Below are 15,000 nucleotides of genomic sequence, written 5' to 3' on the forward strand. Positions count from 1 at the left end.
GTGTGAAGAACTCAACAAAAGGTTCCAGGAGGTCTTTACAATAGAACAGGGAGATGTCGCGGCGCTAGAAGAGGTGGCAGCAAACCAGGTGAACTTGGATAGGTTCGAAATTACAAGAGATGAGGTCAAGAAGCACCTATTGGAGCTGGATGTGAGAAAAGCTGTCGGGCCGGATGGAATCTCGCCATGGGTATTGAAAGAGTGTGCAGGAGCACTTTGCCTACCACTCTCCATAGTGTATAGTAGGTCACTGGAAACGGGAGACCTACCAGAAATATGGAAGACTGCTAATGTAGTACCAATATACAAAAAGGGTGACAGACAAGAGGCACTGAACTACAGGCCAGTGTCCTTAACTTGTATACCATGCAAGGTGATGGAAAAGATTGTGATAAAAAACCTAGTAACACATCTGGAGAGAAGAGACTTCGTGACAACCCATCAACATGGGTTCAGGGAGGGTAAATCTTGCCTTACAGGATTGATAGAATTCTACGATCAGGTGACAAAGATTACACAAGAAAAAGAAGGGTGGGCGGACTGCATTTTTTTGGACTGTCGGAAAGCCTTTGACACAGTACCCCATAAAAGGTTGATGCATAAGCTAGAGAAACAGGCAGGAGTAACTGGTAGGGCGCTCCAGTGGATAAGGGAGTACCTAAACAATAGGAAGCAGAGAGTTACAGTGAGGGGTGAGACCTCAGACTGGCATGAAGTCACCAGTGGAGTCCCACAGGGCTCTGTACTTGGACCTATCCTGTTTCTGATATACGTAAATGATCTCCCAGAGGGTATAGACTCATTCCTCTCAATGTTTGCTGACGACGCCAAAATTATGAGAAGGATTAAGACAGAGGAGGACAGCTTGAGGCTTCAAGAAGACCTGGACAAGCTGCAGGAATGGTCGAACAAATGGCTGTTAGAGTTTAATCCAAGCAAATGTAATGTAATGAAGATAGGGGTAGGAAGCAGGAGACCAGATACAAGGTATCACTTGGGAGATGAAATACTTCAAGAGTCCGAGAGAGAGAAAGACCTGGGGGTTGATATCACGCCAGACCTGTCCCCTGATGCTCATATCAAGAGGATAACAGCAGCAGCATATGCCAGGTTGGCTAACATAAGAACGGCCTTTAGAAACTTGTGTAAGGAATCTTTCAGAACATTATATACCACATATGTCAGACCAATCCTGGAGTATGCGGCACCAGCATGGAGTCCAAATCTAGTCAAGGATAAGACTAAACTGGAAAAGGTTCAAAGGTTTGCCACCAGACTAGTACCCGAGCTGAGAGGTATGAGCTACGAGGAGAGACTACGGGAATTAAACCTCACTTCGTTGGAAGACAGAAGAGTTAGGGGGGACATGATCACCACATTCAAGATCCTCAAGGGAATTGACAGGGTTGATAAAGACAGGCTGTTTAACACAAGGGGCACACGCACTAGGGGACACAGGTGGAAACTGAGTGCCCAAATGAGCCACAGAGATATTAGAAAGAACTTTTTTAGTGTCAGAGTGGTTGACAAATGGAATGCATTAGGCAGTGATGTGGTGGAGGCTGACTCCATACACAGTTTCAAGTGTAGATATGATAGAGCCCAATAGGCTCAGGAACCTGTACACCTGTTGATTGACAGTTGAGAGGAGGGAGCAAAGAGCCAGAGCTCAACCCCCGCAAGCACAACTAGGTGAGTACAACTAGGTGAGTACACACACACACACACACACACACACACACACACACACACACACACACACACACACACACACACACACACACACACACCACAACAGGACAAGCCACACACTACGCAGGCCACATACAATACACATAGTTGTGTGGGCGGGCCATGGGCGGGGTGTGGAGTGGGAGGGGTGTGGAGTGGGCGGGGTGGAGAGCATGATAGGATGAGCAGGGGGGTGAAGGCGGAGTGGGCGTGCAGTGGGAGTCGTGGAGTGGGCGGGGTGGACACACCGTGATAGGATGGGTGGGCTGTGAGAGAGGAGTGGGCGGGAAATGGGAGGAGAATGCGCAGGAAGTGGGAGTGGATTCCAGAAAGGGAGAGAGAGAGAGAGAAAGAGAGAGAGAGAGAGAGAGAGGGAAGAGACAGACAGACACAGATGTAGTGGGAGGAAGAGCTCTGTACAGTTATCTCTCTCTGTCTCTCTGTCTCTCTGTCTCTCTCTCTCTCTCTCTCTCTCTCTCTCTCTCTCTCTCTCTCTCTCTCTCTCTCTCTCTCTCTCTCTCTCTCTCTCACACACAAGTCTCAGCTCACTACGGCACGATGGAAGACCATGAATAAGCCATGACAGTAGGGACGAGTTTCTCAAGGTCTGTGTGTGTGTGTGAGAGAGAGAGAGAGAGAGAGAGAGAGAGAGAGAGAGAGAGAGAGAGAGAGAGAGAGAGAGACAGAGACAGAGACAGAGACAGAGAGACAGAGACAGAGAGACAGAGAGAGAGAGCCACTAAGTTAACCAGCCAGATAGCCAACCAGTCAACCAGCCAAACAGACAGACGGCCACATCACCACAGACACACACTACCAAACCATAAATCCCCAGACGAAACAGAACCCCCCATCCCACCCCGGGGCCTCTGGGAAGAGATCCCAACCCAGTACCCCGAGGTGCAACTCTGAGAAAACAATTGTTTCCATTTAGCATTTAATTTGCAGGTTACAAGTGGTGGCCCTCGACTGTGTTTGGTTAGTCTGTGAGGATATGGTCAGTGTTGTAGGGGGAGGCTTTGACCACTGGGGCTCTGGTGGGGGGGGGGAGGCTTTGACCACTGGGGCTCTGTAAGGGGGGGGGGAGAGGCTTTGACCACCTATGGGATAAGGATAGAAGGAGGGAAGGAAATGAGAGAGGGAGAGGGGATAGGACGGGATGAGTATACGTGTGTTTATATATTTCGAAATTAAATGACTCGAACCTCAATCATCCACCAATATCCTGGAGTCGACACAGGTAAATTCCAGGCAGATTCGGAGCCCGTCATCCAACAATCCCTCTGGTTATTACAATCACCTACCACCTATCGTTAAGACCTCTCATCCCTACCAGTGCCAATTAGCTCTCCCGTGACTTGCTTAGTTCCTTTTAGATAGGGAAGAACTTTTCAATTCTCAATTACTTCAATTCTTACGAGTCTCATTTGTATCTCATTTATATCTATTTTGTATCTCATAAGCTTGCGGTTGTTACAGATATACTTCTTCCGTTTACTTCTGTTCACCCTCTTTCATTTCACTTTGTTCCTTTGATTAACATCACACTTTTCCTTTCCCTTCGTTTCTTATTCCTCTTTTTACTTCTCTATCTTCTCCTCCTCATCTTCTCCTCCGCCTGCTGTTCCTCCTCATCTTCTCCTCCGCCTGCTGTTCCTCCTCATCTTCTCCTATTCTTCTTTCTCCTCCTCAATGCTAAGATTTTCATTACCAAGTTTCTTTCAGAGTTCACTTTCTTAACTGCTTTCACTAGGCTCATGCTGGGCAAGTTTCGAAGACAGGCTTCTCTGTGTGTCTCTCTCTCTCTCTCTCTCTCTCTCTCTCTCTCTCTCTCTCTCTCTCTCTCTCTCTCTCTCTCTCTCTCTCTCTCTCTCTCTCTCTCTCTCTCTCTCTCTCTGTCTCTCTCTCTCTGTCTCTCTCTCTCTGTCTCTCTCTCTCTCTCTCTCTCTCTCTCTCTCTCTCTCTCTCTCTCTCTCTCTCTCTCTCTCTCTCTCTCTCTCTCTCTCTCTCTCTCTCTCTCTCTCTCTCTCTCTCTCTCTCTCTCTCTCACACCTCTCACTCTCCGACAGTGCCGCCCAACATCGTGGACGAGTCTAGCAGCAGCAGCGAGATACAGGTGAGGGAGAAGGCTAATGTAACGCTGCGGTGTGCCGCCAAGGGTAACCCAGAGCCCCGCATCATGTGGAAGAGGGAGGACGGCGCCATGATCGTCACCAACACCAGAAACCCAGGTCAGCTCACCGCTCACTTCGGCGGCTTCTCATGGAATAATATTTACAGATGCTTTCCGCTATTTTTTTTCTCCGGGTCTTGGGACGTATGACGTAGTTTTTCCGACAACTGCCGTGGTTTTAGGTGAGTACACACACCCCAAACAGACACACATACCAATCACGCTCCACAAGAGAGATAGAGCACCCAGATAAGGATAGCACATCTTGGGTGAGTAGACACCAAACAGCGTCACATTTTCCCCTTTGAAACAGCCAAAAGGGACCCTAGAACCTACACGGAGGACAGCAACTTCCTAGTGGACTCCCTGCCCTAATCTTGTCACTTATAAACCCTCCAGACTTACCCTCCACGTACTAGGAGGCCAAGAAGCCCACAATGTCTGAGATACAGGCTACACCACCCAGTGGAACTTCGTCAATCGAGAGTCCTGGACACATGAAAGGTAGCCAGCGGAACACGGAAGGCTGTGTGTCACTAATGATATTAGTAACTTCGACTTGAGAATGTCGAAGTCACAATCTACTTGAGAATGGTCCAGGACGGGCCGAAACGTCGTCGTCCCTTCAATTTCTAGTGTGTGGTCTGGTCAACATATTAGTAACTTAATATGTATTCCTTATTATTACCTCTGCATAGCACTGTGGGTCTTAACTGGTCTCCTGAGACTGGTGAAGTGTCTGGATGTGACGCACTCATTCAGAGATGATAGTCAAGTGCTTCAGACGTAGTTCAAGTCAACAGGCTAGCTTGCCATGATGATTTCACGGCTCAGCGTCCCCGCGGCCCGGTCCTCGACCAGGCCTTCTCCCACTATACACACAGAAATCACAATAACGTCATATATCAAGGTGTTATATCTAAGGCGCATCTGGGAACATTCCGTGCGTAGATTCGAACCCTCATCACGGCCCTTGTAGATTTGTTCTCCCATTATATTCACTGAATGTGACTAAATTCTCTGAATATAGTTTCTGAATATATACAGTCAGCTCCAACTCAGTTGAGCATATATGAGATCATATATCTGCCTCTCTGTCAGAAGCAGAGAGGAGTAAGGAAATATTTGCATATATCAACACATTTACTAAATATATGACAAGGATAATCAATATAAAAAAATTTGACAAAACCAGAGTTGTTCACACTGACAGGACAGATGTGTCACTATGATCCTAAAGTAATGAAATTCTTTAGAATTGCCTCTTCAGAAAGCTATAGTAGCATTCAATTCTAATACATTCTATATAATAATTAAACGTTGATATCATACTCGTATAGATAGATATGTATTCAGAAGATATCATTAGATGTCCTATAATCTCTCCCATGTCTGCTTTCTTCACTGCATAACTAAATATACTTAAAATAAGTAGCACAAGTGCTATCACTGCGTCTAAGATATAGTTATGATTATCGCACGATAATAATATTATCAACAAGCAAACAACCCGTCGCCTTAAATTCATAGAGCTCAATAAGCCTCGCTGGAGAGTTACAGTGGCTCTAATCATAGGCTACCACATACTCTACTGATGACCAGACCACACACTAGAAGGTGAAGGGACGACGACGTTTCGGTCCGTCCTGGACCATTCTCACAATCGACTTGAGAATGGTCCAGGACGGACCGAAACGTCGTCGTCGTCCCTTCACCTTCTAGTGTGTGGTCTGGTCAACATACTTCAGCCACGTTATTGTGACTCCTCGCCTGCACAATATACATATTATTTCTATCTAACTTGAACTAAAAGCAACCTTGGGCCGTCTGACGTGTTTTAACACGTGTGTATGTGACATACACACGAAAGCCACATACACCTTCTATACACTATGTGGTGTATAGTGTAGTGTAATTGAAGATACACCACATACACACTACGACCAAGAAAGCATACACCTAGGGTGAGCACACGCACATACAAACCACATTTACTACACTGATTTACACAATACTTTATTTTTTACAAAGAATTCCATCTAGGTACAAAGTTCCAGATCGACTTAAGGTGGTTTTTGTGACGCAATCCTGTGTAAATAATTTACATGCTACATTAAAGAGTGCTCTAATATATTACCGACATTTACAAAAGCATTCCTGTAACTCACTCTCATAGTGGTGATTTTTACAGCGATTTACGTCGGATCGTTTTTTTTTTACGATTTAGTGTTCGAATTCTAGATTTAGAACAATATCGATGGAGCGGACACTTATGTATGCAACCCGCTCTCTTACAAGACAGTACATATAAGACTTATTGCCTATAGTCACTATTTGGCTTATTAATAAGTACATATGTGGTATATTCCAAGTTACATTTTGTAACATATGCACTTATTAATAAGCCAAATATTGACTATAAGTAAGTGCGAGAACGGGTTGATGTATGACAAGATAGCAGTATTGACACATTCAGCATGTTAGTATGTAGCAATATACATGTGAGTATGTAACAATATACATGTTAGCGTGAAGCAAGATACAGTTAATGCTTATCGAACCTTTAATTTGCCTTTCAATGATTCCGAGGATCAACGTCCCCGCGGCCCGGTCCCCGATCAGGCCTCCTCGTTGCTGGACTGGTCAACCAGGCTGTTGCTCGCAGCCTGACGTATGAGTCACAGCCTGGTTGATCAGGTGTTCTCTCTTGAACACTGTGAGGGGTCGGCTAGTTATGCCCCATATGTGTAGTGGAAGCGTGTTGAACAGACTCAGGCCTCTGATGTTGATAGTTCTCTCTTGAACACTGTGAGGGGTCGGCCAGTTATGTCCCTTATGTGTAGTGGAAGAGTGTTGAACAGTCTCGGGCCTCTGATGTTGATAGTTCTCTCTTGAACACTGTGAGGGGTCGACCAGTTATGCCCCTTATGTGTAGTGGAAGCGTGTTGAACAGTCTCGGGCCTCTGATGTTGATAGTTCTCTCTTGAACACTGTGAGAGGTCGGCCAGTTATGTCCCTTATGTGTAGTGGAAGCGTGTTGAACAGTCTCGGGCCTCTGATGTTGATAGTTCTCTCTTGAACACTGTGAGGGGTCGGCCAGTTATGTCCCTTATGTGTAGTGGAAGCGTGTTGAACAGTCTCGGGCCTCTGATGTTGATAGTTCTCTCTTGAACACTGTAAGGGGTCGACCAGTTATGTCCCTTATGTGTAGTGGAAGCGTGTTGAACAGTCTCGGGCCTCTGATGTTGATAGTTCTCTCTTGAACACTGTGAGGGGTCGGCCAGTTATGTCCCTTATGTGTAGTGGAAGCGTGTTGAACAGTCTCGGGCCTCTGATGTTGATAGTTCTCTCTTGAACACTGTGAGGGGTCGGCCAGTTATGTCCCTTATGTGTAGTGGAAGCGTGTTGAACAGTCTCGGGCCTCTGATGTTGATAGTTCTCTCTTGAACACTGTGAGGGGTCGGCCAGTTATGTCCCTTATGTGTAGTGGAAGCGTGTTGAACAGTCTCGGGCCTCTGATGTTGATAGTTCCCTCTTGAACACTGTGAGGGGTTTGCCAGTTATGTCCCTTATGTGTAGTGGAAGCGTGTTGAACAGTCTCGGGCCTCTGATGTTGATAGTTCTCTCTTGAACACTGTGAGGGGGTCGGCCAGTTATGTCCCTTATGTGTAGTGGAAGCGTGTTGAACAGTCTCAGGCCTCGGATGTTGATAGAGTTCTCTCTCAGAGTACCTGTTGCACCTCTGCTCTTCAACGGGGGTATTCTGCACATCCTGCCATGCCTCCTGGTCTCATGTGGTGTTATTTCTGTGTGCAGGTTTGGGACCACTCCTTCAAATACTTTCCAAGTGTAAATTATTATGTATCTCTCTCGCTTACTCTGTAGGGAATACAGATTTAGAATTTTTAAGCGATCCCAATAACTTGGACGATTTATCGTGTGGATTCCAGTAGTTAAAATATCTTTTTCACGCTCTCCAGGTCAGCAATTTCTCCAGCTTTGATTGGGGCTGTTAGTGTGCAACAATTTCCCACCCTAGAGAGCACTAATGTCTTAAAAAGTATCATCATCGGTATAGCATCTCTTATCTGAAAAGTTTTTGTTATCCAACCTGTCATTTTTCTTGCAGTTGTGACGGCTACTTTATTGTGTATTTTTTAAAGGTAAGTTCTTCTGCCATAATGACTCCCAAATCTTTTACATTGATAAATGTAAAAGTTTGGTTTGATAATTTCGTTTATTTTTTTAACAGAGCATTAGCTGGACCTTATCCTCGTTAAACATTATTTTCTGTGGCCTATTGAAAGACCTGATTTACATCTGATTGGAGGTTTGCTGTGTCCTCTATGTTGTCTACTCATGAAAATCCTAGTGTCATCTGCAAAGGATGATACAGTACTATAGTATAGTTTACAGTACTGTGGTTTACTGAAGTGCCACCATGAAGCAAGAAGCACTTCCTGTTTTAGCATCTTGAGGTTATCTTGAGATGATTTCGGGGCTTTAGTGTCCCCGCGGCCCGGTCCTCGACCAGGCCTCCACCCCCAGGAAGCAGCCCATGACAGCTGACTAACACCCAGGTACCTATTTTACTGCTAGGTAACAGGGGGCATAGGGTGAAAGAAACTCTGCCCATTGTTTCTCGCCGGCGCCTGGGATCGAACCCAGGACCACAGGATCACAAGTCCAGCGTGCTGCCCGCTCGGCCGACCGGCTCCCGTATGAAGCAAGTTACACTTTATGTCAGAATAAGACAATACAAATTTAATATTGAATCCAGATCCAACTCACAAAGTTAGCAAACTCTCAGACTTCTGATCTGCTGAAGTTATACATTCTAACATTTTTTTTCCCACATATGAAGTTAGGATTTTGTGTGTGTGTGACACTACGAAGTTTGATGTGTAATGAAACATTTACTTAGATCGTCATGAAGGTTTGGGTAGGGAACTCTCCATAGGTAAATCACAGGTTTACCTATGGAGAGTTACCTATACCGTTTGAGCGTCCTAATAGGTAGAGTTACCTATATCTATTGGTAACGTCCTAATAGGTCGAGTTACCTATACTCTATTTGGTAACGTCCTAATAGGTCGAGTTACCTATACCTATTGGTAACGTCCTAATATGTCGAGTTACCTATACCTATTGGTAACGTCCTAATATGTCGAGTTACCTATACCTATTGGTAACGTCCTAATAGGTCGAGTTACCTATACCTATTGGTAACGTCCTAATAGGTAGAGTTACCTATACCTATTGGTAACGTCCTAATAGGTAGAGTTACCTATACCTATTGAGAGTTACCTATACCTATAAACACAACTAGGTGAACACAACTAGGTGAATACAACTAGGTGAATACAACTAGGTGAATACAGGTACAAACTTTAGAATACAGCAGAATGGACATTCCCTGAATCCATTTTCTTTATCTTAGAAGCAACATATTTATTGAAAATGGACTCAAAAGGAAAATAGGGACTTTTAAAAGTCCTATTTGGCATATATGAAGATTGTGTTATACAGGATAGTATTTAAACTGAGATATTTATACACAGTAATTTTAGATTCACAATATCTTAGTTGCCTACTTAATACACATAACATTATACACTACCTACGGGCTCACCATAGCCCGTGCTACTTGGAACTTTTTGTATCAAGTAGCGAATCTTAAACAACATTATACACATATGTGCCCTACAACCTTGTCTACTACATGTGACTTTGTGAAGATTTGTCGGATATGTGACTTCTTGAGCCACTTATAACTAGTAGAGGAGCTACAGAGCCCCTTATAACTAATAGAGGAGACACAGAGCCCCTTATAACTAGTAGAGGAGCTACAGAGCCCCTTATAACTAATAGAGGAGACACAGAGCCCCTTATAACTAGTAGATGAGCCACAGAGCCCCCTTATAACTAGTAGAGGAGACACAAAGCCCCCTTATAACTAGTAGAGGAGACAAAGAGCCCTTATAACTAGTAGAGGAGACACAGAGCCCCTTATAACTAATAGAGGAGACACAGAGCCCCTTATAACTAGTAGAGGAGACACAGAGCCCCTTATAACTAGTAGATGAGCCACAGAGCCCCCTTATAACTAGTAGAGGAGACACAGAGCCCCCTTATAACTAGTAGAGGAGACACAGAGCCCTTATAACTAGTAGAGGAGACACAGAGCCCCCTTATAACTAGTAGAGGAGACACAGAGCCCTTATAACTAATAGAGGAGACACAGAGCCCTTAGAACTAGTAGAGGAGCCACAGAGCCCCTTATAACTAATAGAGGAGACACAGAGCCCCTTATAACTAGTAGAGGAGACACAGAGCCCCTTATAACTAGTAGATGAGCCACAGAGCCCCCTTATAACTAGTAGAGGAGACACAGAGCCCCCTTATAACTAGTAGAGGAGACACAGAGCCCTTATAACTAATAGAGGAGACACAGAGCCCCCTTATAACTAGTAGAGGAGCCACAGAGCCCCTTATAACTAGTAGAGGAGACACAGAGCCCCCTTATAACTAGTAGAGGAGACACAGAGCCCCTTATAACTAGTAGAGGAGACACAGAGCCCCTTATAACTAGTAGAGGAGACACAGAGCCCCTTATAACTAGTAGAGGAGCCACAGAGCCCCTTATAACTAGTAGAGGAGACACAGAGCCCCTTATAACTAGTAGAGGAGACACAGGGCCCCTTATAACTAGTAGAGGAGCCACAGAGCCCCTTATAACTAGTAGAGGAGCCACAGAGCCCCCTTATAACTAGTAGAGGAGCCACAGAGCCCCCTTATAACTAGTAGAGGAGACACAGAGCCCCTTATAACTAGTAGAGGAGACACAGAGCCCTTATAACTAGTAGAGGAGACACAGAGCCCTTATAACTAGTAGAGGAGCCACAGAGCCCCCTTATAACTAGTAGAGGAGCCACAGAGCCCCCTTATAACTAGTAGAGGAGCCACAGAGCCCCTTATAACTAGTAGAGGAGCCACAGAGCCCCTTATAACTAGTAGAGGAGCCACAGAGCCCCTTATAACTAGTAGAGGAGCCACAGAGCCCCTTATAACTAGTAGAGGAGCCACAGAGCCCCCTTATAACTAGTAGAGGAGCCACAGAGCCCCCTTATAACTAGTAGAGGAGACACAGAGCCCCTTATAACTAGTAGAGGAGACACAGAGCCCTTATAACTAGTAGAGGAGACACAGAGCCCTTATAACTAGTAGAGGAGCCACAGAGCCCTTATAACTAGTAGAGGAGACACAGAGCCCTTATAACTAGTAGAGGAGCCACAGAGCCCCCTTATAACTAGTAGAGGAGCCACAGAGCCCCCTTATAACTAGTAGAGGAGCCACAGAGCCCCCTTATAACTAGTACAGGAGCCACAGAACCCCCTTATAACTAGTAGAGGAGAAAGAGTTTGCGACTCCTTATTATATTCAAGAATGTATCATGGAGCACCATATTTTGCTATTATTTAATTCGTCTCCTCTTCGCTGTTTTAAATTATTTAGAAGAGATAGAAGAGGAAGAGGAGGTAGAGGAGGAGTGAGAGGATAGGAGAAGGAGGGTAAGAATGGAGAGGAAAGGAGAAGAGAAGAAAGGAAAGAGAGAGGAGAGAAGGAGATAGCGAAGGAACACGTATAGAAGATGGAAAAGGAATTATCAGGAGAGAGGCCAAGAATGAAAGAGGAGAACATGGAAAAGATTGGAAATTGGACGGAAAGAGGGGAGAAGAGCGGATAGAGGGAAGGGAGAATAGGAAGAGAGAATTAAGGTAAGTGCGGCGGAGGAAAAGATGGTACAGAGAGATCAGAGAAAGCAAGAATGAAAGAGTGGAGTAAGAGAGAAGAAGAAAGAAAGAAAGAAATAGAATAAAAACAAGGAGATGGGAGAGAGAGAGAGAGAGAGAGAGAGAGAGAGAGAGAGAGAGAGAGAGAGAGAGAGAGAGAGAGAGGACAAGGAGGGGAGAGAGAGAGAGAGACAAGGAGGGAGAGAGAGAGATAGAGAGATCATGGGGACAAGATATATTGACAGGTTATCTTGAGGTTATCTTGAGATGATTTCGGGGCTTAGCGTTCCCGCAGGCCCGCTCCTTTTTGTTACTACTGGATCGTCAGGTTAGGGAATATCCTTGTTGAATCCATGCCTAAGGAAGCTACAAAAAGGCATTATAGTAGTTCCTTCAGTCTCCCCTTAAATGTCAACAACCTTTCTTCCCTACAAAGTTAACATAGCTAACAACATTATTAAACGTCACAACTTTTGCAGTTTAAACAAACTAATACATGTTTATGATGTTAAGACAAGATCATCTTCATTCAGCAACTTAACACGCTGTCTTAACGACGTAGTAGACAGACAAAATAATTATTTATAGAATCGATCGCTAATCAAACTCCGGAATGATGTGATAATTTAACTTATACAACAAAACAACCACGAAAGAATGCAGAGTGCTTAACGACTCTCGTAATTGCCTTAACCACCGTGCTGTTAGCATAAGAACCGCTCTCAACCATGGCAGTTAACGATTTACAGGCGTCCGCGACCCTGATTTACGAGCCTCGTGTGGAGCGTGAGGGGAGTGCGTATCGAGGCCTCGTAGACATGACTTAATTCCGGGTCGTAGTGTCGACATCTTCAAATATTAACTTGCAGACCTTCTTCTTGGACACTCCCTAATACACACACACACACACACACACACTCTCTCTCTCTCTCTCTCTCTCTCTCTCTCTCTCTCTCTCTCTCTCTCTCTCTCTCTCTCTCTCTCTCTCTCTCTCTCTCTCTCTCTCTCTCTCTCTCTCGCTCTCTCTCTCTCTCTCTCTCTCCCTGGTAGGGGGGGGGGGTGTTTATCATGGCAGAGTTCAAAACAACGTTAGGCTCTCAGGCGCTGATACTCTCCCTAATTTGACTCCTGGTTCGGAACCCGTTGCCAACTAAGTAGTTAGTGTGTCCTCTCACCTGTTGTTCCGGGACGACTGATTTATACAGCTTACAGAAAATAGAGTTTCCAGAGTGCTAATTGAGATCTTTTGTGTTTAAAATGTTCGATTTTTTTAATATATCACTTTTTCATATGTCTACATCTATAAAAAAAAAGTCTGTTTGTTAGTTTGACTGTCTAAGGTGAAAGGTAAGATGTGTGGGGCTATAGGGTCATTCCAACTTTGCAAGATGAATCTTGGTGGGTAGGGGAGTGTCGTAGGTTCGTCGGGGTGGGGGCCTGGTGCTATGTGCTTTAAGAAATGTTATCTATAGCGTCCCTCCTGTGATTTTCACGAAGTCAACTCTGCAGTAAAGGTGTGTTTTGCAGTCAATTATTTAACAGTTGCAGGTCATAGTTATGTATGCTGAGAGAGATGGAAGGAAAGAGGGAAGAGGAGGAGTGTTGGAAGAGAGGGGAGGAGAGAGTGAGAAAGAGGGGAAGAGAGAGAGAGAGGGGAAGAGAGAGAGAGAGAGAGAGAGAGAGAGAGAGAGAGAGAGAGAGAGAGAGAGAGAGAGAGAGAGAGGGAGAGCAAAGGTCTGCTTGCTATCTCTCTCTCTCTCTCTCTCTCTCTCTCTCTCTCTCTCTCTCTCTCTCTCTCTCTCTCTCTCTCTCTCTCTCTCTCTAAACCCTTTCCCCTCCTTGTTCCCTATTCCCCCATCACTCGTACACGTGCCCATCACCCCAGATGCACGTAACCTCCCCCCCCCCCCACCCCCCAGCACGTGAAGGTCTGGTCTACTGGTCTGTTTGTGCACTGAGCCTCGTTCGGCTTCAGTTGAGTAGAGATGGATGAAGACAGAACGACCAAAACACCTTTGTTGACCTCTGTTTTCGAACTGGGTGTGTGTGGTGGGGAGGAGGAGTTGTTTATATATATGTATATGTGTAAGGGGAGTATATATAAGCCGGGGTGTAGGGAAATATATATGTATCTATGTATTTTTGTTCAAGTTCCTCTCTCTCTCTTTCTCAGTTTCTCTTTATGTCTTTCTCAGTCAGTTTATAATTAGCACGTGTATATCTTCTCCGGTACAGAACCTGTTCACAACGGGCCGACTCTCTCGCTCCGTCAGGTGAGCAGAACCCACATGGGGGCGTACCTGTGCATCGCTTCCAATGGCGTTCCTCCCTCCGTCAGCAAGCGAATCACCTTAGATGTCGAGTGTAAGTATCAGGGGCGTGTGTGAGGGTGTATAACTGCAGGGATCAGGGGGTGTGAGATTTTTTGGGGGGGTTTGAGGCAGGTGTAGTGTGGGTGAAAGGGTTTAAGGTGTAGGACTTACGCTAGGCATTTGGCTTGGGAAGGGATTGAAAGGATGTAATTGGTTTCAGGACTGTTATGATTGATTTACTCTTGGGTGTAGATGGGAACATGGAATGTTTTTTTTTTAAGGTAGACTATTTATGTGGCTGTATGTATATGTGTACATGTTTATGTATGTAATTATGTATTAAAGGAAATATAAACAGTTAATTTTTATAGTAATATTTCATTTTATCCAACTTCTAACAACTTCTACATTTCCATATCTTATGTAAGTAATTTTCCGTTTTTTTCCATTGCTTAATTACTATGCAAATTCCGCATTTGTTGTAATTATTTTATATTGACATATTTTTAAATTATAATATTATTGAATTGTACAATTTACAATCTCATCTTTGTAAATAATATTGTATAATTGTTTAAATATAATTGATTTCTATTTTCTTCCTCACATCCTCATCACCGTTTTCTGTCATCCTTATTGCAACAGTTCTAGCAGTAACTCTGATATTTGTGTATTTTCAGTTCCACCTCAAATCCACGTTCCCAATCAGTTGGTCGGAGTGCCCACAGGAGACAACGTGACTATAGAATGCTTCGTGGAGGCCTTTCCAAAGGTGAGTGTTACCCCTCACTCACTCACCCACTCACTCACTCACTCACTCAATCAATCAATCACTAATCCATTTTCTCCTTACCTCAGGCCATCAGCTACTGGGTTCGGAAGGATATGATGATCCTCAATTCGGACAAGTATCGGTCTGAGACGTTCGAAACAGTGTATCGGATTCATATGAAGCTCACCATCTTCAACTTCTCCCGCGACGATAACACGA

The 15,000-nt window shown here is 44.6% G+C and overlaps 1 protein-coding gene across 1 annotated transcript in view; it reads left to right on the forward strand.

Moving 5' to 3' along the window:
- Window positions 1–3,800: 3,800 nt before the first annotated feature.
- Window positions 3,801–15,000, forward strand: part of LOC138356262 (lachesin-like) — a gene marked incomplete at its 5' end in the record, with an annotated part of 28,546 nt that continues 17,346 nt past the window's right edge. Inside the window, 4 exon segments of the mRNA XM_069312206.1 lie at window positions 3,801–3,962; window positions 13,933–14,061; window positions 14,690–14,781; window positions 14,868–15,000. The exon segment at window positions 14,868–15,000 is cut by the window's right edge and continues 60 nt beyond it. Of these exon segments, the coding sequence (XP_069168307.1) occupies window positions 3,801–3,962; window positions 13,933–14,061; window positions 14,690–14,781; window positions 14,868–15,000 (516 nt within the window).

This window comes from Procambarus clarkii, chromosome 71, assembly GCF_040958095.1.
Source record: "Procambarus clarkii isolate CNS0578487 chromosome 71, FALCON_Pclarkii_2.0, whole genome shotgun sequence".
NCBI lineage: Eukaryota > Metazoa > Arthropoda > Malacostraca > Decapoda > Cambaridae > Procambarus > Procambarus clarkii.